The sequence below is a fragment of the Choloepus didactylus genome, chromosome 7 (genome assembly GCF_015220235.1).
Source record: "Choloepus didactylus isolate mChoDid1 chromosome 7, mChoDid1.pri, whole genome shotgun sequence".
Taxonomy (NCBI): domain Eukaryota; kingdom Metazoa; phylum Chordata; class Mammalia; order Pilosa; family Megalonychidae; genus Choloepus; species Choloepus didactylus.
In genome coordinates, this window is record NC_051313.1 from 63788865 (window position 1) to 63812445 (window position 23581).

Here is a 23581-nt window from a genome sequence, read left to right on the forward strand (position 1 = left end):
TATTGGAAGTGTTTTTGAATTCTTCTATATTTTTATTGCTTTTGTGTCTGCTTTTCCCATCATTTATTGAGAGACAAATATTAAAAATTCCTACAGTGATTATGGATTTGTTTATTTTGTCTTATAGATTTGTAAATTGTTTTGCACTCCGTATTTTATAACCATGTTATTAGATGCATATAAATTGCTTGATAAATGGAACCTTTTATCATTATGAAGTATCTCCCTTTGTCTAAACAATATTTTTTGCTGTGACATTTTCTTTGTCTGATATTAATATAGTTACACATAATGTTAGTATTCATTCCCTGAATATTGCTAGTTCAATATTTCTTCTTATATACGTTTGCAAAACCATTCAGCTTTCTGTGTTTTACTTCAGCGTCTTATTTGCCCTACCCTAGACTTACTCATTATTTCTATTACATGTTTCAGTCAGTATTTCTTTCACTTAGCCAAGCCTTCTTTCCAGGTAATTTGCTTTTATTACAGATTCCTTAGTCAACCTTTTTTTTTTACCCCTGAAAGTCTTGAGCATTTTGTTAGGTCTGTCCAAGTGTTTATAGAAAGTAAACCAAAATAAAAAGTAGGCTCTGAAAAGTCTCTAAGGATAATAGTAAACTTACTCAATAACATCCATTTTTCAAATTTAGAATGGTACTGTTGAGTCCTTACTAAGCGCATTTGCTTTCTTTTTCCTTCCATTGTTTTTTCCTAGTAGTATATATATTGGATATCATCTGGTCTTTGATGAACTTGCTGTCTGGCCAAGAACTTGACTTTTTCAAGATATTTTGTTGCAATTTAAAAAAATATTAAATCTGGTAGTGGGTACTATAGTTATGGTCTATAGGCAGAGCAGTTAATTTTGAGTTGTTTAATTTATTCTTATTTTTTAAAAGAACCCCTTTCCTGTTTTTTGTTTGTTTTACTTTTTATTTTGAAGTAATTATAGACTCACTTTCCTTCTAACACAATTTTTCCATATTTGATCTACTATAAATATATCGTGAAGGAGGTTCTTTTAAATAATGTTTATTCTACTACCTGAGAAGTTTTATTTTTCCTCTATGTGAAATCTTTTCTGGGAACAATTTTGGAACTTTCTTTCCGGTATACATATTTGTTAACATTTGTATTTGGGAAATGGAAAGCAAAATGGACGTTGGTCTTGCCTATCTTTACTTGCTTAGCTTTAACAGATTGCTCTAACAGATTCAATTTTTCTTCCCATCAGTGCTTTCTTACTGCTACATTCAAAAACAGTCTTTTTGGTGGCCACACTGTAGAAGCAGTTAGATACAAGCAAATATTTTGGGTATTGTTAGCATCTGTATAAAGGTTATATTAATATTCACATAAACTCAGGACAAAACTAAATGAGTCAGGGTTTCTATTTTGAAATATACTTTAAAAATGCATCTATCAGTGCTGAATTAATACCTTACTCCAGGGATTTAAAATGTGAGTGCTATTATACACAAGCACCTTGTCCTGATAAAATGGTACCTATTCATAATAATTATGCATACAATTTGACAAAATAATTTTTCGAAAGATTAAAACAGGTTTAAATAAATGTCCATTTTAAAAGTAGGAATTCGTGTTCTCAAAGTACTAATTATTATATGCACAGCAGCTCTTTAAATGATGATACATATTAAAACCCACTCAAATGAAGGTGGTAATATAATATATGGTAAGGAATAATAGGCACATGAATGAGAAAGAGCAGTATTTATAAAGTGAAATATGCATATGCTACACAATTGATATATATAAGAAATATCTGGATTAGGAAAAGGTAGTTATTAGGCCAATTGGAGGGAGGGGACGCACCAAATAGTATATTGGCTAACTTCTGAAATGTGTATGCATAGTAATTAGATGCTTATTGATTTTTAAATGCCAGCCAGCTTTTATTCTCTTCCTTCTCTAGCATTTATCTGTATGAACAGTAACTATTCTTATTTCTAAAGGAGGTTGTTCAGCTTTCTGTGAATACTTGTTATATGGGAAGTAAATTACCACTGCTATATAAAACTTAACATTAAATTTGTGATACTAGCAATGATTTGTGAGGCATTTAAAGTTTTGTTGGTTGGATAAATTTCTTATTTGTCATATGATGGCTAAGAAATTCTCCATTTCACTGTTGGGGTTTGGGACATTTCTTATGCTTTCTGCTTGCATCCAGTGAGCAAATGCCTTTAGTCATGCTGATAACCTTCAATACATGTTAAGATGCATTGTTACAAGACATCACTTAAATTTAAAACTTAAATAGCTTTTTGGTAAATTGCTTTAATTCAGAATGTGTTCATCAGCTATTAATATTCTTCTAGTGGTTTTTAATACTTTATTGTCCCTTACAGAATATAGGGAAAGAGAATGTTACCATAAGACTAAATATCTACTGTATTTTATAGAATCTGAGATGTTTTGAGCATGTGCTTTCTTGATATTACTAGAAGGTGTCAATGGAAGGTAATCACAGAACCACCCCAGAACCTGGTGACAACAGTTATTAAGACTTCTTGGAGTATCAGAGACATCCCAATTTCAGAGGGATTAAAATATGAATAAATTATATTCTAGAATTGTTGAAAGAGGATATTTTAAGTCAGTAACTAAATTTTTAAAAGATGGTTATGATAAATTTATGTTCTAATTTTTTATATTTAGATCAATATTACACTGAGAATTTTTCAATTGATTGAATTTGTGATTTTTTTTCTTCACTGTATATACTAATCAGTGTTCCATTCTCAAATTCATGCAATAGAATTTAGAGTTATTTAAGGATTAGAATTCTGTTACCTGGGATAAAAGGCTATTACCTTTCACTCTCTAGACTCTGAGAAACATTGAGGCCTAGTGGCTTTTGGCAAGGAGTATAGCCAGTATTTTTCCTTATTCTTTATGCAGAATAATGTTAAGACCAGAATTGTGTCCATTTACTCCTAATGTCCATTAAGAGAAAATTTTATGAAAAAGGATAGATGAGATATTTCTACATTTAGATTAAACACAGTAATATTTCTTAATTATGTCCTCCCTACACCACACTGCCATTCCTACGCATTCCCCAAGCATAATTCTTATGATGTTATTTCTTCATTCATGATGTTTCAATGCAGTCAAAAAGTGGTGGACCTCTTAGAAGTAGGACTAGGAAAGAAGGGTGATGCAGGGAAGAGTAACCATTTTTTTTTTTTATTTTATACCTCTTTATGGTTTGATTTTTATATCCATGTACATTTATTGTTTATATAGGAAATAAGTAAATATTTTTAAAGGATACCATATTGCTTATAGAATAAAGTATATGGCATTTGAGGTCCTTCATGATCCATTCCAAACTTCTTTGGGTTCTTAGCACTTACTAAATTATCCCTTACTCCAGCTATACTTTATACTTGTCTACTCTTTGTCTTAAATTCTCTGCATTCTCAGGCCTTTGTTTAAATTTTCTCCTTTGTCTTATCCATCCTTTAAGGTTAAGCCCAAATCCCAATTTAGACTTTAGCAAGTTCCATAGAAAGTTCCTTTTACTCCACTGCTTTCCCGTGGCAAATACTTCTTTATGACACTTATCAAAGACTACCTTTTGCTAGGATTAATTATTTATGCATTAGATTTTGGGACTGAATTATTTAGGTTTATGTTGTCTCCTGTACTACATAGTATAGACATGCAGTAAGTATTTCTTAAACTGAATCTTCCTAGGTTTATTAAATATATTCATTGCTTCTTTTAATTCTCCCCCAGATACAATATGTAATAAATTTGCTGGAAATATTAATATATTAGAATATACTGTATTTCAATTTTCATTCTTAACAGATGCTTCCTTTAACCCATTATTTTCTGAACCATAAGAATGATTTATTAGTTACCATCTCATAATGCAAAAGAAAGAATAATTGCATAGAGATTTTTTCACAGAATCAATTCTTTATACAAATTTTGATGTTTATACAACTTTACATTTAAGAAAGAGTATTTTCTAATTGACGCTTTTTTTTCTTTGTAGGTTACTTCCTCAGAATGTTGGCCTTCTCTATGTTGGAGGTTATGAAAGACCCTTTGCACAAATCAAGGTATGATTGTTTATATTTAGAGTGCTTTTCCTAGGTTTAGTTCACTAATCCACCAGAAACTTGCTAATAACCATCAACATATCAAGACAGACAAAAATATTGTGAATGTAAAGTATTCATTTCATACGAAGAAGTCATTCAGCTTTTCAAAGGAATTGATTATTTTAATCTTGCTCATAGTAGAGTTGGCTTTAACCAAAACCATTCAGTGATTAGGTTAGAACAAAATAATTTAGAACTACACAGATTAATCTTTCAGACCACCCCTTTTGCCATTAAAAAAATTCTAATAGCTTTATTGAAATGTAACTGACATATAATAATCTACATATTTAAAATGTATTTTATCAGGCAAATACTGATGAAACCATTACCACAATCAAGATAATAAACATATCTCTCACACCCAAAAGTTTTTTTGTGCCGCTTTGAAATCCCTCCCTCCTGCCCTTCCTTTTCCTCTTTCAATCCCTGGGCAACCACCAATCTGATTTGTGTCATTACAGATTAATTTGCATTTTCTTGAATTTTATATAATTGGAATCATATGGCTTGTACTCTTTTTTTTTTTTTTTGGCTTCTTTCAGCATTATTATTTGGAGATTCATTCATGTTGTACTTATCAATAGTGCTTTTTAATTGCTGAGTAATATTCCACTATATGAATATGCTTCAATGTGTTTATCTTTTCACCTGTTAATGAACATTTGGACTATTTTTAATTTTTGGCTGTTACAGATTAAGTTGCAATGAACATTTGTGTTCAAGTCTTTGTATGGATATGTATCTTCATTTCTCTTGGGTAAAGACCTAAGAGGGGAATGACTAGGTCAAATGGTAACTTATGTTTAACTTTGTAAGAAACAACCAAACTGTTCTGCAAACTGGTTGCTCTATTTTACATTCTCACCAGCAGTGTGTGAGAGTGCCAATTCCTCCACATCCTCATCAACATTTGGTATGGTCAGTCTTTTAAATTTTAGCCATTCTAGTAGATATGTGGTAGTATTTCATTGTGATTTTAATTTATATTTCCCTAATGACTAATAATGTTGAGCATTTTTCCATGTGCTTATTTGCCATCTGTATATCTTCTCTGGTGAAGTGTGTGTTCAATTCTTACATTTTTTTCATTTATTTTCTTATTATTGGACTTTTATTCTTTATTCTAGATACAAGTCATTTGTCAGATAGGTGATTTGCAAATATTTTTTCCCAGCTTTTCTTAAATTTTCATTCTCTTAACAGTGTCCTCAAAGAGCAGAGATTCTTACTATTGATAAAATTCATTGCGTTGATTTTTATTTTATAGCTCATGCTTTTGGTTTTGAATTTAAGACATATTTGCCTAACCCAAAGTCACAAAGGTTTTTCTCCTATGTATTCTTGAACTTTTGTAGTTTCAGGTTTTACATTTAGATTTGTTATTCATTTGAGTTAATTTTGTATATGGTTAAAGGTATGAGTTAATGTTGATTCCTTTGTTGTGGGGGGGGGGGCGTGGACATTTCAGTTTTTCTAAAGTCATTTGTGGAAAAGGCTATCATTTCCCCCATAAACTGCCTTTGCGTCTTTGTTGAAAATCAGTTGACCATATATGTATGAGAGTATTTCTGGATTCTTTATTTTTCCATTGACCTATGTGTCAGTCCCTCCACCAGTGCCACACTATCCTGATTACTGTAGCTTTATAGTAACTCGTGATTTCAGGTAGTATAAACCCTCCAACTTTGTTCTTCATAAAAGTTATTTTGGTGGATCTAGGCTCTTTTCCTTTCCTTTTGAATTTTTGAATCAGCTTGTCATTTTCTATAAAAATGCCTCGAGATTTTGATTGGGGTTACATTGAATATACAGATCAATTTGAGGAGAGTTCACATTTTAACAATACTGAATCTTTCAATTCATGAAGACAGTGTTTCTCTTCATTTATTTACATTTTTGATGTCTCAGCATTGTTGTTAGTCTCTAGTCTTGAACATTTTTTGACAAATTTATCCATAAATATTTCATATTTTTGATGCTATTATAAATAGTATATTTATTTCAATTTCTGACATGGCTAGTATATAAACATATGATTGAGTTGTTTGTTCTTTTGCTTTGAATTCTGCAATCTTGCTATACTCAATTATTAGTTCTAGTAGTTTTTTTTTTTTGGTATATTTCGTAGGATTTTTCTGTAAATAATCATGTCATTTACTAATAAACACAGTCTTCCTTTTTCCTTTCTGATTTTTTTCTTGCTTTTTCTTCTCCTTGCTTTATTACACTCGGTAAAACCTACTGTACAGAGCTGAATAGGCTGAATAGAAGTGGTGAGAACAGACATCCATGCCTTCTTCCTAATCTTAGAAGCAGAGCATTCAATCTTTCATCAAAAAACTTTTACAGTAATATTAGTTAAGTGTTGATTCACTGATTCCAACTAGGCTTTCTTGTGAGAAATGAAATAATACTATTAACATTCAAGGCAGTTAATAAAAAGGAAGATGTACGATCATCCTTTTTCTGTTTTTATACCTTTCTCTGTTTTCTAGCAAGCCTATAAAATTTGTTTTCTGGTGTCTTTTGTGTTGTTTATTTTTTTCTAATTTATTTTGTTTGTTTGTTTGTTTTTTGCTCCTTGGCTCTATGAGTTATTTTTCTTCCATTCATTTGAGGGTGAGCTTAAACTCCTTGCCACTTGCACATGTGACATTTATTTTTATGCCTTTAAAAGCAGTGTTTTTTCCGGAGAATACTGAGCTTGCAAAGAACATGCTAGATATACTCATGATTCAGATGTTTTTTAATGAAACATCTTGTCTTAGTTATCATAGCACAAGCATCTCTTTAAATACCTCCACTAATTTAACTGAAAACATTCTCAAAAGTCTATCATAAGGATCTTGGGTTCTGGATCTTCTTGAACTGATCTTAGAATTCGCTGGTTCCTAAGGTAAAGATAAGCATTCAGATACATTTATTCCCCTTCTTTAATATCCATGGAACACAAGTGAGTGAAGTTGGCAGGAGTCTTCATAAATGTTTCTCACTATCATGTTCACTGAATTCAACAGTTAAGTCAGAAATCCTAATAGATTTCAGCAGGAATATTTCTGAAGCCCAAATTTTTTCCATCCAGTAGTCTGGAAAATCCTGTTTCTCCTTATTAAAGCTGAAATAACTAAAAAGTGAGAGGTTTATCTATTTAGGGAAGGATAGAATGTGTGTGTGTGTGTGTGTGTGTGTGTGTGTGTGTGTGTATGTGTTTGTAAGTTCCATGGTGTCTCAAAAGTATAGTTTGAGTATGCATATGGAGATAATTCCTCCATTACTCACCTGATTCATTAATATTCCATTCTCCTTATCTAGGCCTGTGCACTGCCTTTCCTAAGTAGCTCAGTGACAGAGGTCAATCCTTCATCAACCCTTTGTGCCTGAATGACCAACTCAATAGGAAAAAAATTCATTATTTTAGTGCATCTTCTTCCTTTGATGGTACTTTGGGAAAGATTTCTCTGTTTACTGTTGAAGTTCTTTTTTAATTCCTATGGCTCTTATAAAAATGTTATATTGATCTCTACCTAAGTAGAATACTTATAGGTTAATTGGAGAACAATGAAAAATCATAGTTTAAATGCTCGAGATTAAGCTAGAAATTAAATTTTTTTTCTTCCCTTGCCTTGCACGTGACTTGTTGTGAGTACAAAAGACCAGTACTTCTTATTTTCCTTTTGATTTCCTTGAAACAGAATGTAATGATACTATGTTGTGTTGTATAGCTATCAGATATAACCTTTAAAAATGAAGACTGTTTTCCTTTTCTTAAGAGCATATTGGTTGTTGAAAGTTTTTAATAAGTCAAGACATGAAATTTTTCATTGAGGAAAAGGAATTTTCATTCATTAACATCACAGGGCTAAGTGTGGGTAGCTTGATGTTAGATGCTCTGTATGTTAAAGAGTTGTTTTACAATTGTATTTCTAAAAAGGAGCTCCACTTTATAAAGGTCAGAAAGAGAAAAAGAAAAACACAAAAAAGAATAATAGATATTTGGATATATGTTGAATGAGTTCAGAGATTTGCTATAGCATATCAGTAGATATCTATCTGTACTATTAGTATATAACATGGGTCATTTCAACCATTCTTCCAGCCAGACACACGCTCTCTCTTTCATTATTACCTGGTCTTTTAGTTTTACTTTTCTGTCTAACGTCTAGATAAAGGTAGAAATATGTAAAAGCATAGAATTTAACACAGTGTTAGGCTGTACATCTTCATGCAAGATTCAGGTTTCATGATTTTTTAGGGGAAGTTATTCCAAATTACCTTTTATCATTTAGCGTCTTCTATAAGTCATAGGGAAGGTTCTTTTTTTTCAAATAAGCTCAGTCCTTTTATATATAACTCACACCCAAGGCAATGATTCTTCTCTCAAATCATGACTGCTTTGGGAATCTTATGAAAGCTGTGGACACACACACACACATACACACACACACACACACACACACACAATGTTGCTTATAATTTCAGAGGCTTCAAGGACTCCAAATTAAGAACTTTTTCCAAAAAGCAAATAAAACATGTTTTTCCAAGTTTTTCTGTCAACCAAAAGGATGTGTAACATGGGAAATTTAAGTTTTCAGGGGAAATTTGTCATTTGAAGAATTTGATTTTAAACATGCATAATTATTCTCTTGTTTTATCCTAAAATATAATAAATTAAATAAAAACCTGATCATTTTTTAAAAGAACTCTAATACGGAGTAAGAATTTGCCTTGCATATCTATAGCTATTCTTCTGTGCTATAAAAAAATAGTAAGTGAAGCAAATTTCAGCCTTATCCAAGATTGTAACTTCTTTCAAAGTTATTGAAATTTAAAAAAAATTATTGTGAAATATGAATTAATATGAGATGAGTTTCTAAATGTATTAGACTGTAAGCAACTTAGAGTTTTGTTAAGTATGATATATAGTACACTATAACTTTATATGCAAACTTTGAAATTAAATGGGGACATTTTGATTAAAGTGAAATTTTGTTTTATTCCTGTTTGTATGCTTTCAAAGTGTCAGATTTTTTTTCAGAAATGCCCTATTTGGAGTTGGGGGAAAGTTAGTAATTTTGTATATCTTTGCATAATACCTTTATCTTAACTGCATTTATGTATGTATATGTTCTATTATGCATATATTATTTTTGTAGACATGTTCAATTTTAAGTAATGGTGGACATTTTATTCACGATTATTCTATGTTATAGTTTTGTTTTCTCAAGCATTTCGCAATCTCGTAAAAATCTTAATGCTATTCTCATAGGTTTCTAGTCCTGGAGGCTCCACTTAGCAGCCAGAATCCATTAAACCAAGAAGGATTGAAGCCTGTCAGCATCATTCTTTAATCACCCCGAGGGTTGTTATAAAAAGAGTCAAGGGCACAGGGCTGTCCCTCCCTGCAGGGCTTGATAGAAGTTGCCTCTTCCAGTTCTGACAGCCCAAGAAGTGTGAGAGCTGTGAGGCTGTCAGTCTTGGGATTCCACTTCGGCAATGCAGAAAGGCATTTGTCTTCTATATTTTAACTATGCATTCCATGCAAAAATCATAGGTGAAAAGTAAGATGTATAACCTATACTGGAGATTATTTTTACTGAGTGGTTATCTTATAGTCAGTATAGTTCAATTACTCCTGTCTCAGAGCCTGGGGATCTATCCCTGTTGAGTGATTGGGTGCTGTTGGTCATTGTCACATATTCTATGCTTTCTCAGCTTGAATTTTTTAAAATCTCTTTACCTCCAAGGAAATATTGGTATTTGTATGCATAGCAAATGCAATAGATGTTAAGAAATAATCTCATTTTTGAAATTATATTTGAATATTTGTTAAACCATCCCCTCACACTTCATTCCTGTTTCTAAAAAGAAAAAAAAGTAGTGTATTTTTCCTTTAAGGTGTATCAAACTCAGATTATGCTCTACTTTAAAGTTGTTAACAACTTATTATCCTGCCCAATTGCTGACAGAGTGCTGATTCAGGGCCACTGCTGAATTCTCAAGTAAGTCTACATTGTAACTGTCCTGATGTCAAAAAGTCATGCATTGTTTACTAACAAGTCATACAGTAGTTTCAGGCTAGGGTTCTAAAATGTAAACTATAGTGGTGGCTCTCCTGCCATTTTACCAAGATGCTTTGGACAGAGTACTGCCAAACTGAGTGACATTTACTGCCTATAGTCACCAATATCTCAGTCTCAGTGTTCTTAACTTCATGTACCTAGATAACATTTCAGTAGGACTGTAGGCCCCATGAGGGCAGCGGCTGTGTCTTCTTTACTTCTGCAACCTCAGCATCTAGCCCAGTGCCTGCTTGGCACATAAAATAACTAAATAAATATTTAACATTGTATTGAAGAATGCATAGAAAGCCAAATTGCTTTTTTTTTTTTTAAGCATATAGTATAAAGTTCATCAAGCTATGTAAAAGCTCTGGTCCTAATTCCAAACACATTTACTGCTTTATTTTCTAATCTGTTACATCTTGATTGAGATATCTTTGTGTTAAGATAAATCAATCTTATTTTCTAATTTAAGTGGTTATAAATTATTATTAACATCAGTAACTTTATTTGAAATGTAGATTTTATGAATACATTATTCTGAGAACATTTTAAATATAGTCCTCAAATTGTTTTCTGATTAAGAAAGTTAGCATTTTTCTTAGTTGGAAATTTCATGACTTTCAATCACTCATGAGCTAGATACTTTATAGAAAAATATTGGGCATTATTTTTAGCATATTCTGGTACTTTTTTTAAATACTAGACTAGAATATGTAGGTGAGATCTTGTTAAACATGGTTTGGAGCCAAAAAGAATAAATGATTCCTTTTTCGTAATTTTGAAAACTTTAAAAATAATAATAATAATAATAATAATAGTAATGGTATCATGCCTACTTAGATTATTTACATGCAGTGGATCCCCTATCTTGGTGAAAGGGAATAGCATGGTATTTCTTGTCCTTTTTTTTCCCTCCCCCTAACAAAATATTACTTCAAAAAAGGGTAGTAGTTCTCAAGCTAGTCTAAAGAGGCACTGTTATGTATATACTAGTGACGTCTAGAAGTTATACATTTTACTTTTTTTTTCCCCTTTTTTTAGAGAAGTTGTAGATTTACAGAGCAATCATGCAAAAAGTACAGGTTTCCCATATACCACCCCACCACCAACACCTTGCATTTTTATGGAACATTTGCTATAATTGAAGTAGAACATTTTTTGTAGTTGTGCTATTAAGTAAAGTCCATGATATAACTTAGGATTCACTGTGTAATGTGGTTCCTTGGATTTTTTTTAAATTTTAATTCTGTTACTATATATACAATCTAATATTTCCTTCCCCCTTTAATCCCATACAGGTATATATTTCAGTGCTGTTAATTGCATTCACAATGTTGTGCTACCATCACCACTGTCAATTACCAAAACATTTTCATCATTCCAAATAGGAACACTGTACATTTTAAACCTTAACTGCTAATTCCCTATCCCCACCCTGTCCCCTGGTAATCTGTATGCTAGATTCTGACTCTGAGTTTGCATATTCTAATTGCTTCAAATCAGTGAGATCATACAATATTTGTCCTTTTGTGTCTGGCTTATTTCACTCAACATGTCTTCCAGATTCATCAATGTTTATACATGTATCAGGACTTCATTCCTTTTTATAGCTGAATAATATTCTGTTGTATGAATATACCACATTTTATTTATCTTTTCATCAGTTGATGGACACTTGGATTACTTCCATCTTTTGGCAGTTGTGAATAATGCTGCTATGAACATCAGTGTGCAGATATCTGTCCAAATTTCTGCTTTCAGTTCCTTGGGGAATATACCTAGTAGTGGGATTGCTGAGTCATGTGGTAGTTCTATACTTAGCTTTCAGAGGAACCACCAAACTCTTCTACAGCAGCTGCACCGTTTTACATTGCCACCAGCAATGAATGAGTGTTCCTATTTCTCCACATCCTCTCTAACACTTGTTCTTTTCAGTTGTTTTTTTTTTTTCTTTTTTTTAAAATAGCAGCCATTCTAATGGATGTGAAATGGGATAGCTAATGATGATGATCATCTTTGGCTGTGCTTTCTGGCCATTTGCATATCTTCTTTAGAAAGATGCCTATTCAAATCTGTTGCCCATTTTTAAATTGGGTTGTTTGTCTTTTTGTTGTTAAGTTGAAGGATTTCTTTATATATTCTGGATATAAATCCTTTATTAGATAGAGTGGTTTCCAAATATTTTCTCCCATTGTTTAAGTTCTCATTTTACTTTCATGATAAAGCCCTTTGAGGACCAAAAGTTTTTAATTTTGATGAGGTCCCGTTTATCTGTTTTTTCTTTTGTTACTTGTGCTTTGAATGTCAAGTCTAAGAAACCGTTTCCTAACACAAGGTCCTGAAGATGCATCTCTATGTTTTCTTCTAGGAGTTTGATAGTTCTAGTTATTATTATTATTATTAGCATATTTGATCCATTTTGAATTGATATTTGTATATGGTGGGGTACAGGGTCCTCCCTTTTTTCGCAAATGGAGATTCAGTTTTCCCCTGATCATTTGTTGAAGATTCTCTTCTTTCCAAATTAAGTGGTCTTTGCCACCTTGTCAAAAATTAGTTGGCCCTAAATGTAAGGGTTGATTTCTGAGCTCTCCGTTCTATTCCATTGGTCTATATCTGTCCTTCTGCCAGTTCCATGCTGTTTTGATTATTGTGACTTTGTAATAAGTTTTTAAGATCAAGAAGTTTGAGTCCTCCAATTTGATTCTTCTTTTTCAAGATGGCTTTAGCTATTCGGGGCCCCTTACCTTTCCATATATATTTGATGATTGGCTTTTTCATTTCTGCAAAAAATGTTTTTGGAATTTTGGTTGGGATTGCATTGAATATATAAATTGCTTTGGTTGTTGTTCCAGTTTGCTAAAGCTACTGGAATGCGATATAACAGAAATGGACTGCACATTTACAGTTCTAAGGCCATGAAAATGTCCAAATTAAGGTATCAAGAGGTAGATACCTTGTCTGAGGAAAGGCCGATGGCATCCGGGGTTCCTCTGTCATATGGGAAGGCATGTGGCTGGCTCTGCTGAACCAGGTTTAGCTTCTGGTTTCATTGGGTTTCTCCAGAATGTCTCTGGGCTTCTGTCTCAGCTCCTGTGGGTCCTTATTTGCTTCTCCTGGGGGCAAACTCTGAATTACATGTTTTAGTATCTCCAAAAAACTCTGGATTACATGTTTTAGTATCTCTCCAAAATTTCTCTCTCAGCTTCTCCCTAAGCATCTGTGGATTCTCACTTAGCTTCTCTGGGGCAAACTCTGGGCTTCATCTTTTAGCTTAGCTTCTGCAATCCTGTCTGCATCTCCCAAGAATCTGAGTCTGTGTCAGCTCTGAGCGCTCTCCCTCTCCGTCTCCCTTTTTCCCTCTCCCTTTCCCTCTCTGTCTCCCTCTCTGTGTCCCTCTCCTTCTCCCTCTCCCCCTGAGCTTAAGGACTCCAATAAATTAATTAAGACCCACCTTGAATGGGTGGGGTCACATCTCCATGGAAATAATCTAATCAAAAGGCCCCACCCACAGTTAGATATGTCACTTCTCCATGGAAACAACCAGATCAAAAGCTCCCACCCACAATAGGTCTGCCCCCACAAGAGTGAATTAAAAGAACATAGTCTTTTATGGGGTACAAAACAGATTCAGACCACTTCAGTATTAGTGACATTTTAACAATATTTAGTCTTTTAATTTATTTAGTCATCTCTGATTTCTTTTAGCAGTGTTTTGTAGTTTTCTAGTCCTTTACCTCCTTGGTGACACTTATTCCTAGATTTGTGATTCTTTTAGTTGCTATTGTGAATGGAATCTTTTTTCTTCTGTTCATTGCTCATGTATAGAAACACTGCTGCTGAAATCATTTATTAGCCCTAGGAGTTTTGTTGTAGATTTGTCAGGATTTTCTGTATATAGGATCATATCATCTATAAAGAGGGAGAGTTTTACTTCTTCCTTTCCAATTTGGAGGCCTTTTATTTCTTTTTCTTGCCTAATTTCTCTGGCAAGAACTTCCGGTACAATGTTGAATAACAGTGGTGACAGTAGGCATCCTTGTCTTCTTCCTTATCTTAGAGGGAAAGCTTTCAGTCTTTCACCATTAAGGAGGATTTTAGCTGTGGTTTGTTCTTATATGCCTTTTATCATGTTGAGTAAGTTTCCTTCCATTCCTATTGTTCTAAGTGTTTTTACAAGAAAGGGTGTTGTCTTTTGTCACATGCCTTTTCTGCATCGATTGAGATGGGCATTTGGTTTTTTTCCCTTCATTCTGTTAATGTGGTGTATTGCATTAACTGATTTTCATATGTGGAACCAACCTTGCATTCCAGGGATAAATCCCACTTGGTCATGGTATATAATTGTTTTAATATGCTGTTGGATTTGGTTTGCTAGTACTTTAAGGATTTTTGCATCTGTATTCATAAGAGATATTGGTCTGTAGTTTTCTTTTCTTGTGGTATCTTATCCAGCTTTGGTATGAGAGTGAAGTTGGCCTCATTGAATGAGAGAGTATGTTCCCTCTTCTTCAATTTTTTGGAAAAATTTGAGCAGAATTGGAGTTAAGTCTTCTTGGAATATTTGGTAGAATTCCATTAGGAGGACATCTGGCCCTGGGCTTTTCTTTGTTGAGAGGTTTTTTATTTCTTTTTCAGTTTCATTAGTAATTGGTTTGTTGAGATATTCTATTTCTTCTTTAGTCAGTGGAGGTAGTTTGTGAGGTTCCAAGAATTTTTCCATTTCTCCCAGGTTATCTAATTTATTGGTATACATTTTTCCATAGTATCCTCTTTTAGACCTTTTTATTTCACCAGGCTCAATAATAATATCCCCGTTTTCATTTCTGATTTTCATTATTTCTATCTTTTTTTTTTTTCTTGTTCATCTAGTGAAAGGTTTCTCAATTTTATTGATCTTTTCAAAGAACCAACTTTTGGTTTTGTTGATTCTCTCTACTATTTTTGTGTTTTGTATTTCATTTATCTCTGCTCTAATCTTTGTTATTTCTTTCCTTCTGCTCACTTAGGGTTTGGTTTCCACTTTTTCTAGTTCTTCTAATTTTGAGTGTAGGTCACTGATTTTAAGTTTTTCTTCTTTTTTAACATAAGTGTTTAGAGCTATTAATTTGCCTCTCAGCACTGCCTTCACTGCATCCCATAAGTTTTGGTGCGTTTTATTTTCATTTTTATTCTCCTGAAGAATTTTCATTTCCTAATTTCATTTCTTAAATTCTTTATAATCATTGGTTGTTTAATAATTGTTTAATTTCCATATACTTGTCAGTTTTCCATTTCGCCCTCTTTTATTAATTTCTAACTTCATTTCATTCTGGTCAGAGAATATGCCTTGTATGATTTCACAGTTTTTTAATTTATTGAGACTGTTGTATGACCCACCATATGGTGTGTTCTGAAGAATGATCCATGTGCACTTGAGAAGAATATGTATTCTGTTTTTGTTGGATGCTGTGTTCTTTATATGTCTGTTATGTCTAGTTGGTTTAGTGTACTTCCTTATTGATCTTCTGATTAAATGTTCTATCCATTATTAAGAGTGGTATGTTAAAGTCTCCTATTAATGTAGAACCATCACTTTCTCCCTTTAGATCTGTCAGTACGTGCTTCATATATTTTGGGGCTCTGCTGTTAGTCACATGTATATTTATAATAGTTACATCTTCCTGTTGAATTGTCCATTGTTATATAATAGCAGTCTTTGTCCCTCTTAATTGTTTTTGACTTAAAGTCTATTTTATCCAATACTAGTATAACCACCTCAGCTCTCTTTTGGTTACTACTTGCATGGTATATTTTTTTCCTTCCTATCACCCTCAGCCTCCTTCTATCTTTGAATTTAAAGTGAGTCTCTTGCAGACAGCATATAGTTGGGCCATGCTTTTTTATCCATTCTGCCAGTCTCTGCCTTTTAACTGGAGAGTTTAATCCATTTACATTTAAAGTCACTACTGATAATACTGGACTTACTTTCTTCTGCCATTTTGCTATTTAGCCTTTGTATGTCTTCTGTCTTTTTTTCTTTCACTTCTGTTAATGTCTACTTTTATATTTATTTGCTTTTTTGTGTGTAGTACCATTTTGAATGCTTCCTCATTGCTATCTATATGTATTTTTCATCTATTTTCCTTGTGGCTACCATGGAATTAAATTTTAACACCTAAATATGTAATAATCATGTTTGGTTTGATACTAACTTAACTTCAATAGCATGCACATATACTTTTCCTATATCCCTCTGACACCCCCCTCCATTTTTTTGTACTTGTCACCTCATATCTTTGTAAATTGCATATCCAAAAACATAAATTTATAATTACTTTTTATGTATGTGCATTTTAGCACCTGTAGGAAGTAAGTAGTTGAGTTACATACCAAAAAATGCAATACATTAATACTAGCATTTATAATTGCCCAAATGGTTACATTTACAGCAGATCTTTATTTCTTTATGCTGCTTTGAATCGCTCTGTAGTGCCCTTTCATTTCAGTCTGAAGAACTTCCTTTAGCACTGCTTGTATGGCAGGACTAGTGATGATAAACTCCTTCAGCTTTAGTTTATCTGAGAATGTTTTAATCTCACACTAATTTTTAAAATAGAGTCTCACTGGATATAAAATTCTTGGTTGGCAGTTGTTTTCTTTCAGCACATTAAGTATTTTAACCCACTGCCTTCTTGCCTCCATGGTTTCTGATGAGAAATTGGCACTCAATCTAATTTGGACTCCCTTCTACTTAGCATATTGCTTTTACAGCTTTCAGAACTCTTCCTGGTCTTTGCATTCAATAGTGTGATCAGTATATGATGGGGTGTAATTTTCTTCATGTTTAAACTGTTTGGTGTTCTGTGAGCTTCTGGATGTGCATATTCACATCTTTTACTAAGTTTGGGAAGTTGTTGGTTATTTCTTTGACTATTCCCTCTGCCCCTTTCTTTCTTTCTTTCTTTTCCTTTTGTGACACTTATAGTATTTATATTGGTGTGCTTGATGCTGTCCATAGCTTTCTTAGGCTATTTCACTTTTAATATTTCTTTTTTCTGTCTTCTTCTCAGCCGGACTCATTTCAAGTGTCTTGTCTTTAGGTTCACTGATTTTTTCTTCTGCCCAGTCCAATCTGCTGTTGAAACCCTGCTGGGCATTTTTCATTTCAGTTATTGTAGTCTTGAACTCCAATAGGTCCTTTTTAAAATTTCTCTTTACTTAGACTCTTGTATTATTCATTCTTTGTTTTCCTGATGTATTTTAGTTCTTTGTATTTTTCTTCATCTCCTTGAGCATTTTTAAGCTAATTTTTTTTAAAGAGTTGTTTGGTATGCCCACATTCTTATCTTCTTCATCGATTTTTTTCCTATATTTTTATCCTTTTCCTTTGGATAGACTATCATTTCCTGTTTCTTTTTTAGTCTTGTACTCTTTGGTTAGACACTGTATATTTTAATATTTTAAAATGTTAACTGTGGGATTTACTTCCTTACATGTCTGTTTCTTGGTTTTGTGACCAGCTGGTGATAAGACAGAGATTTTCTTGAGCTTCAGCCCTCCTATCAGGAATGTCTGCCCAAGGCAAATGCTGTGTCCAGGATTTTCCCTCTCCTCTGGACCTTCACCTCAACCTGGACTTTTGCTTATTAGTTGTTTTGCAGTTTCCCTGTTTACAAGAGTTTGGTTGTCCCCTCTGTTTCTGAAGAGACAGACCATCATCTTCCAGGTGTTTGAAGCCAGCCAGCCAGTCTTTGTCACAGACTGTCCACCTCTTGTTTGTATACGCCTTTCATTGTCTCAAGCTGATTTTGCCTGGAGGCAAATTCTTGGAGGAGGGTCATCCTGGATAGGACACTCCCAAGTCAGTCCTTCCCAGCCAATATAGGGCCAGAGACCTACAAAGGGGGCAAAATTCCCTGGGGAGTGGTTCAAGAATGGTGCCAAAAGTTCTCTGATGATTCCCCAATGCTGAGCTTTCCTGGCCTGCCCAGCAAATGTAGCCCTTCAGCTAATTGTACCCTGCAGCCCTGACAAGGCCCTGTATCTTTAAATATCCACTACTTCTGCCCATGTCCATGGAGGATCGAAATAATAGCTGCCTTTGGAGTAGTTGAAACAATAGCTGCCCTCAGAGCCAGGCTGCAGCGGTCCATATTCTCTAATCAAAAGCTGATTGGTCATGCTCAGCGCTGTTCTTGGAGAAAAAGGTTTTTATGTCTCTTTCTGTCTGCAGCAAGCTAGCCAGGCACTGGATCCCAGGGTGGCCTGCCTCAAGAGTGTGGGATGTGCACCAGTAGCCACCACATGTGGAGAGAGCAATTTATTGTCCTTTACCATAATTTATCACCCTCTTCCTACAGCTCTTCCCTGGATGCTTTGCAGTGTTCTTCTGGCCTCCAGAGTTTCAGAATAGTTGTTCAGACAGTTCCTGCCTATTTAAGAGTTGTTTTGGTTGAAGGACTGAGTTCTGGAGCTTCCTACTCTGCCATCTTCCCCAGAATTATCATACGTTTTACTTTCACTCCCACAGAAAGGAGGGACAAAAGCACATTTCTCCAAGAAAGAGTCAGTTAAAAATGAATGTCCTCTTGTCCTTTTGCCTAATCTAGTTTCAAAAAACCAAAACAACCCTCCCCACCCCCAAAGGCAGAGCTGACAGTAAAGACCCATTTCAAGTGTTCCATCACCACTATTGAGGCAGTTAGGAAAACACTTCTCTTTGTTGACCCTGATGACCTTTCCTCCCTAAATATTTCCCTGCTCCCCTCAAATCAACAAGCTCTGAGTTTAGAAAATACAAAACCATGTATACTGCAAAAATTTGTAACAGAAAGTACTAAAGTTACTACCTGAGTACTTCAGAAATTTGAGACTGCTACAGTTAATTATATCCTGTCATAAATAAGTATTGTAGGATATAGATAAGAAGGATCTTTTATTTCTAAAACTGGAATAAAGAGATAAATTCAAGTAAATCTAGTAATCTCTTGGAGTTTTCTAAACAATGAGATAAGCATTTATCTTCTCCAAATCCCAAAATTTCATTATCTATAGAATTAATTGCCAGTAAGTAAAAATGTACTAAATGTGATGAAATACTAGGTTTGGAAATACTCTTACAGAAGTGTAGGTTTAACATTTCAAATACATGTCAGCATTTAGGTACCATTTGGATATTTGCAGTTTAATTAGAATATTTTAACTATTTAACTAATATGTAAATTATTTCTACAATGTTGCCAGGTCAGAACAGTTCTGATACCCAGGAAATAGTTTCAGGAGTGATCAATTCATCTGCTAAAATAATACATTGTTTCATATATTAAACTACTTTTTGGTAGTTTTACTTTGACTCAGTAATAATAGTAAAAAAAATGTAAATTATTTATTTAAGTTTTCTGCTAACATTTAAATCTGGTAACTGTTGAAATATTTGTGGTGAACCCACATTATATATACAACCTTTTAAAAAGACAGTCTATTCACAAATATGTGGATAGGCTCTTAAAATGACATGGTAGGTCATTTGACTATCCAGAATTTCTTCCGATTAGATTGCCATATTTTAGACTCCAATTTAACTTTCCAAGTCTTAGTCAATAAAAGCAGTTTATTTAGTGGAAAATTCATTTGAGATAAAAGTTTTTTCTGTTTTCTTTTTTTTTTTCTTTTGGTCAAAGGAGGCTGGACTTTGAGAAACAAGTAATGTAAAAGGGTGTTTAAATTGAATATATCCCTAATATATGACACTTTTTTTTTTCATTTTATCATGAAATGTTATAATCTTATGATATGTCTCTGGAAAATCATCTTTTTTCTTCTTTTTCAATATTTGAAAAACTTGAAACATGAAAAAGAAAAACAGGATAATTTATTTATTTAAAACCAAAATCATGAGCAGTTTCTATGTTCAAGGCACTATTCTAATTTATTCTCAAACAACCCTTAAAGTATAGGTACTTTTAGCATCCAGTTTTACAGATCAGGGCACAGATAAGGCTGAATAACGTATCCAAGGTTACACAGCTAACAGATGGTAATCAGGACTCAGTACTATTTTGAAGTAATTCCTTGCTTTATATGTGGCATTATTGCATTATCATATGTAGTATATTATTATAGTCCTTGAAGCCATTATGAGTTTGGCTTGTACAGTAGGCTCAAATTGTCTCTATAATATATGTAATTCTAGTTAAGACATTGATAGGATTAAATGGTTGACCGGAGGAATGTAGGACCACCAGAGTGATCAAATTAGAGAATCATCATGGTTAGTTTATATAAAAAGAGGTGGAAGTATAATGAGCTCAGTTTTAATCTCACCTCTGCTACTTATTTAGTCATTATTAAGTGCTTACATTTGTTTATTGTTAATAGAAAGAGCTGGGAGTCCTTGTATGGGGACCATTTTTGAATTTCTGAGCTATTAAAAGGCTTCTAATTGTATCTTCTGATGTAGTTAAGAAGTATTTTCCTTTCTATTCTCCAAGCATCTTATCTTGAAATTTACTACCATTTATTTCTCCTTAACTATCATTTTTTAGAAGTGCCAACCTTACTTATTATTTTTCTTCTGCATTAAATACTTTTTTATTTTACCTTTATTACTACGTAGTGTCCCAGAGATTTGGGTGAAAGTGTTATATGTTTACTAATTTGAAACAGTCTCTGGAAGTCTACTTTAATTCCTTAAGAAAGAACCAGCTGAAGGAAATCAGGTATATAAACAAATCACCTATGCATCTTGAGTGCTCTAATTATCCCAGAAAGAAAAAGTTAATGTCTCATTTGCAAGTTTTTTTCTAAGCAGGTGTGACAGTTATGCTAGATATAGTGAAAAATAGTTTCTCATTTTCTAACTCAAAATTGAATATGCTTTGTGAACATGGCTGGAATTAAAATGTTTTCATATTTTTCAAGATCAGTGTATCTTGGAGGCTGTTCTAGTTTGCTAATGCTGCAGAATGCAAAACACCAGAGATGGACTGGCTTTTATAAAAAGGAGGTTTATTTGGCTATACAGTTACAGTCTTAAGGCCATAAAGTGTCCAAGGTAACACATCAGTAATCAGGTACCTTCACTGGAGGATGGCAAATGGCGTCCGGAAAACCTCTGTTAGCTGGGAAGGCACGTGGCTGGCGTCTGCTCCAAAGTTCTGGTTTCAAAATGGCTTCTCCCAGGACATTCCTCTCTAGCAAGCTTGCTCCTCTTCAAATAACATCACTCACAGCTGCACTCCCTTTAGTCTCTTTGAGTCAGCATGTTTTATATGGCTCCACTGATCAAGGCCCACCCTGAATGGGTGGGGTCACACCTCCATAGGAGTATCCCACCCAAGTCACCACCCACAGCTGGGTGGAGCACATTCCAAGCAAATCTAACCAGCACCAAAACGTCTGTCCCACAAGATTGCCTCAAAGAATATGGCTTTTTCTGGGGGACATAATACATTCAAACCAGCACAGAGGCATTTTGATGACTCAGGGCTGATTTTAGCTGCAAAAAGAATTATAGCAGAATTGTAGGGAGAAGGAACAGATGTTTTTTTAAGTTTCAGGATGAGTAGGTTGGTCGCATAGTATGAGAGTAATTGGATGATATAAAATACAGTGACCAAGAAAAAGCAAGGAGATGTTCCCAGGATGGTTGTGGTTTAGCAAAACAATGAATGAACTAAGGTAACATGCACATGATATAGGTCACTAGATGTCACTAAGAGGAGATTGCTGGAGTGGACTAGAGCCACACAAGGAAAGAATAAAAATTGTATTGATGGGAAGAAGTTATTGTTAATGATGAATTATTCCATGCTACTGTGTCCTATTAAAATTGGGTGTAGGTTCCCAGATTTTAGGTGTCATTTTTGTCCATAATGAGTAGAATCTTAAGTGAAGTCTGATAATGGTTTTAAAATGCCTTTACTGGCCTGAATGATTTAATAAATATATAAAATCATGAAAAGTTACAGTGTTCCACTTCTTGGTGGAGTCCCAAATGTCCTTAATAGATCTGCCATCCTTGAAGTCATGTCTTTCCTTCAGTCAGCTCCAGGGTCTAGGACAGTTCAACACTGGTCTCTTCTGAATGCCCCAAAGTAGGTCCAGATCTCTTTTTCCTCAAAACCTTCTATTTCTTGATATTCTCTATTTTAGGCTCCCTGGGACTTTCTAGTTTAGATTCAGTCTCCCTCTAAAGGCCTTCAGAAAATTCATAAGTTTACTCTTCCTTAGTTTGCTTTTTTTTTTTCCATTTTAAAATTAAAACTAACAGTGTCTACTTATTGCCCACTGTAGCAAATGTGTATTTTTTCCGTCAGTCTTTCACCTCCCATGTACCCTTATTTTCCCTAACTCCCACTCCTCTCTAAACAGTGGCATGTGTTTACAGTCCCTATTTCTGTGACTACATGTACTATTCTCTTGTCTATTATATATCTCAAAACTTCCCTGCTTGTCAAAAACAAACATCAGTTAAGTATAAGTACAAGCACTTTAGTGGACACTGTGGGAGGGATATAATAATTAATAAGATATTTTACATCCTCCAACTTGTTTATATTCTGATCTATGAGATGAAAGAAATCTCTTTGTAAAAAAGATAATTAACAGTACAAGGTAGGATGTGATGGGTCAAATGCTTGGAATTGGCTATAAATATCAAAGGTTGGGGAAGAACTGTAGACTGGGCAGTTGAGGTAGGTTCATAAAGGAAGTAAGAACTAAGTTTTGCCCTACCAACAACATGAATGGTGTGTTGTGAGTAAGTGTGTGTGTTTCTTTGTGTTTCTCTGCTACCTTTTGTGGTAAATGGATGACAAGTGTTTGGGCAAATAGATAAAGCTAAGTATGGAATTAGGAATACTCATGCCTTCGCTGCAAAAGACAGTAGTGGGCAGGAGCATAGGGTTATGTAGGGAAGTAAGAGGAGATATGGTTAAAGAAATAAATTGTTGTAGAATTGAAGAAAAAACATACTAAGAGCAAGACTATACAGACCACCTTACCTTGAAATTTTAGTATCATCCCATTTCATGTCTACAAGCATAGCTCCCTCCTCTATGATGCCTTTTTTTTTAATTCAGTTTTATTGAAATATATTCACATATGATACGATCATTCATGGTGTGCAATCAACTGTTCACAGTACGATCATATAGTTAGGCATTCATCACCACAATCAATTTCTGAACATTTTCCTTACATCAGAAAGAATCAGAATAAGAATAAAAAATAAAATTAAAAAAAGAACACCCAAACCATCCCCCCCATCCCACCCTATTTGTCATTTAGTTTTTGTCCCCATTTTTCTACTTATCCATCCATACACTAGATAAAGGGAGTGTGATCAACAGGGTTTTCACAATCACACTGTCACCCCTTGTAACCTAC

General features: G+C 33.9%; 1 protein-coding gene across 4 annotated transcripts in view; it reads left to right on the top strand.

Annotated features, from left to right (window-relative positions):
• RNGTT (RNA guanylyltransferase and 5'-phosphatase) overlaps positions 1-23581 on the top strand; it is a 407161-nt gene that overhangs the window by 334389 nt on the left and 49191 nt on the right. For all 4 annotated transcript variants that reach the window (XM_037843368.1, XM_037843369.1, XM_037843370.1 and 1 more), the window contains one exon: positions 4037-4103. In XM_037843368.1, coding sequence (XP_037699296.1) covers positions 4037-4103 — 67 coding nt within the window. The remainder of the gene's footprint in view (positions 1-4036; positions 4104-23581) is intronic.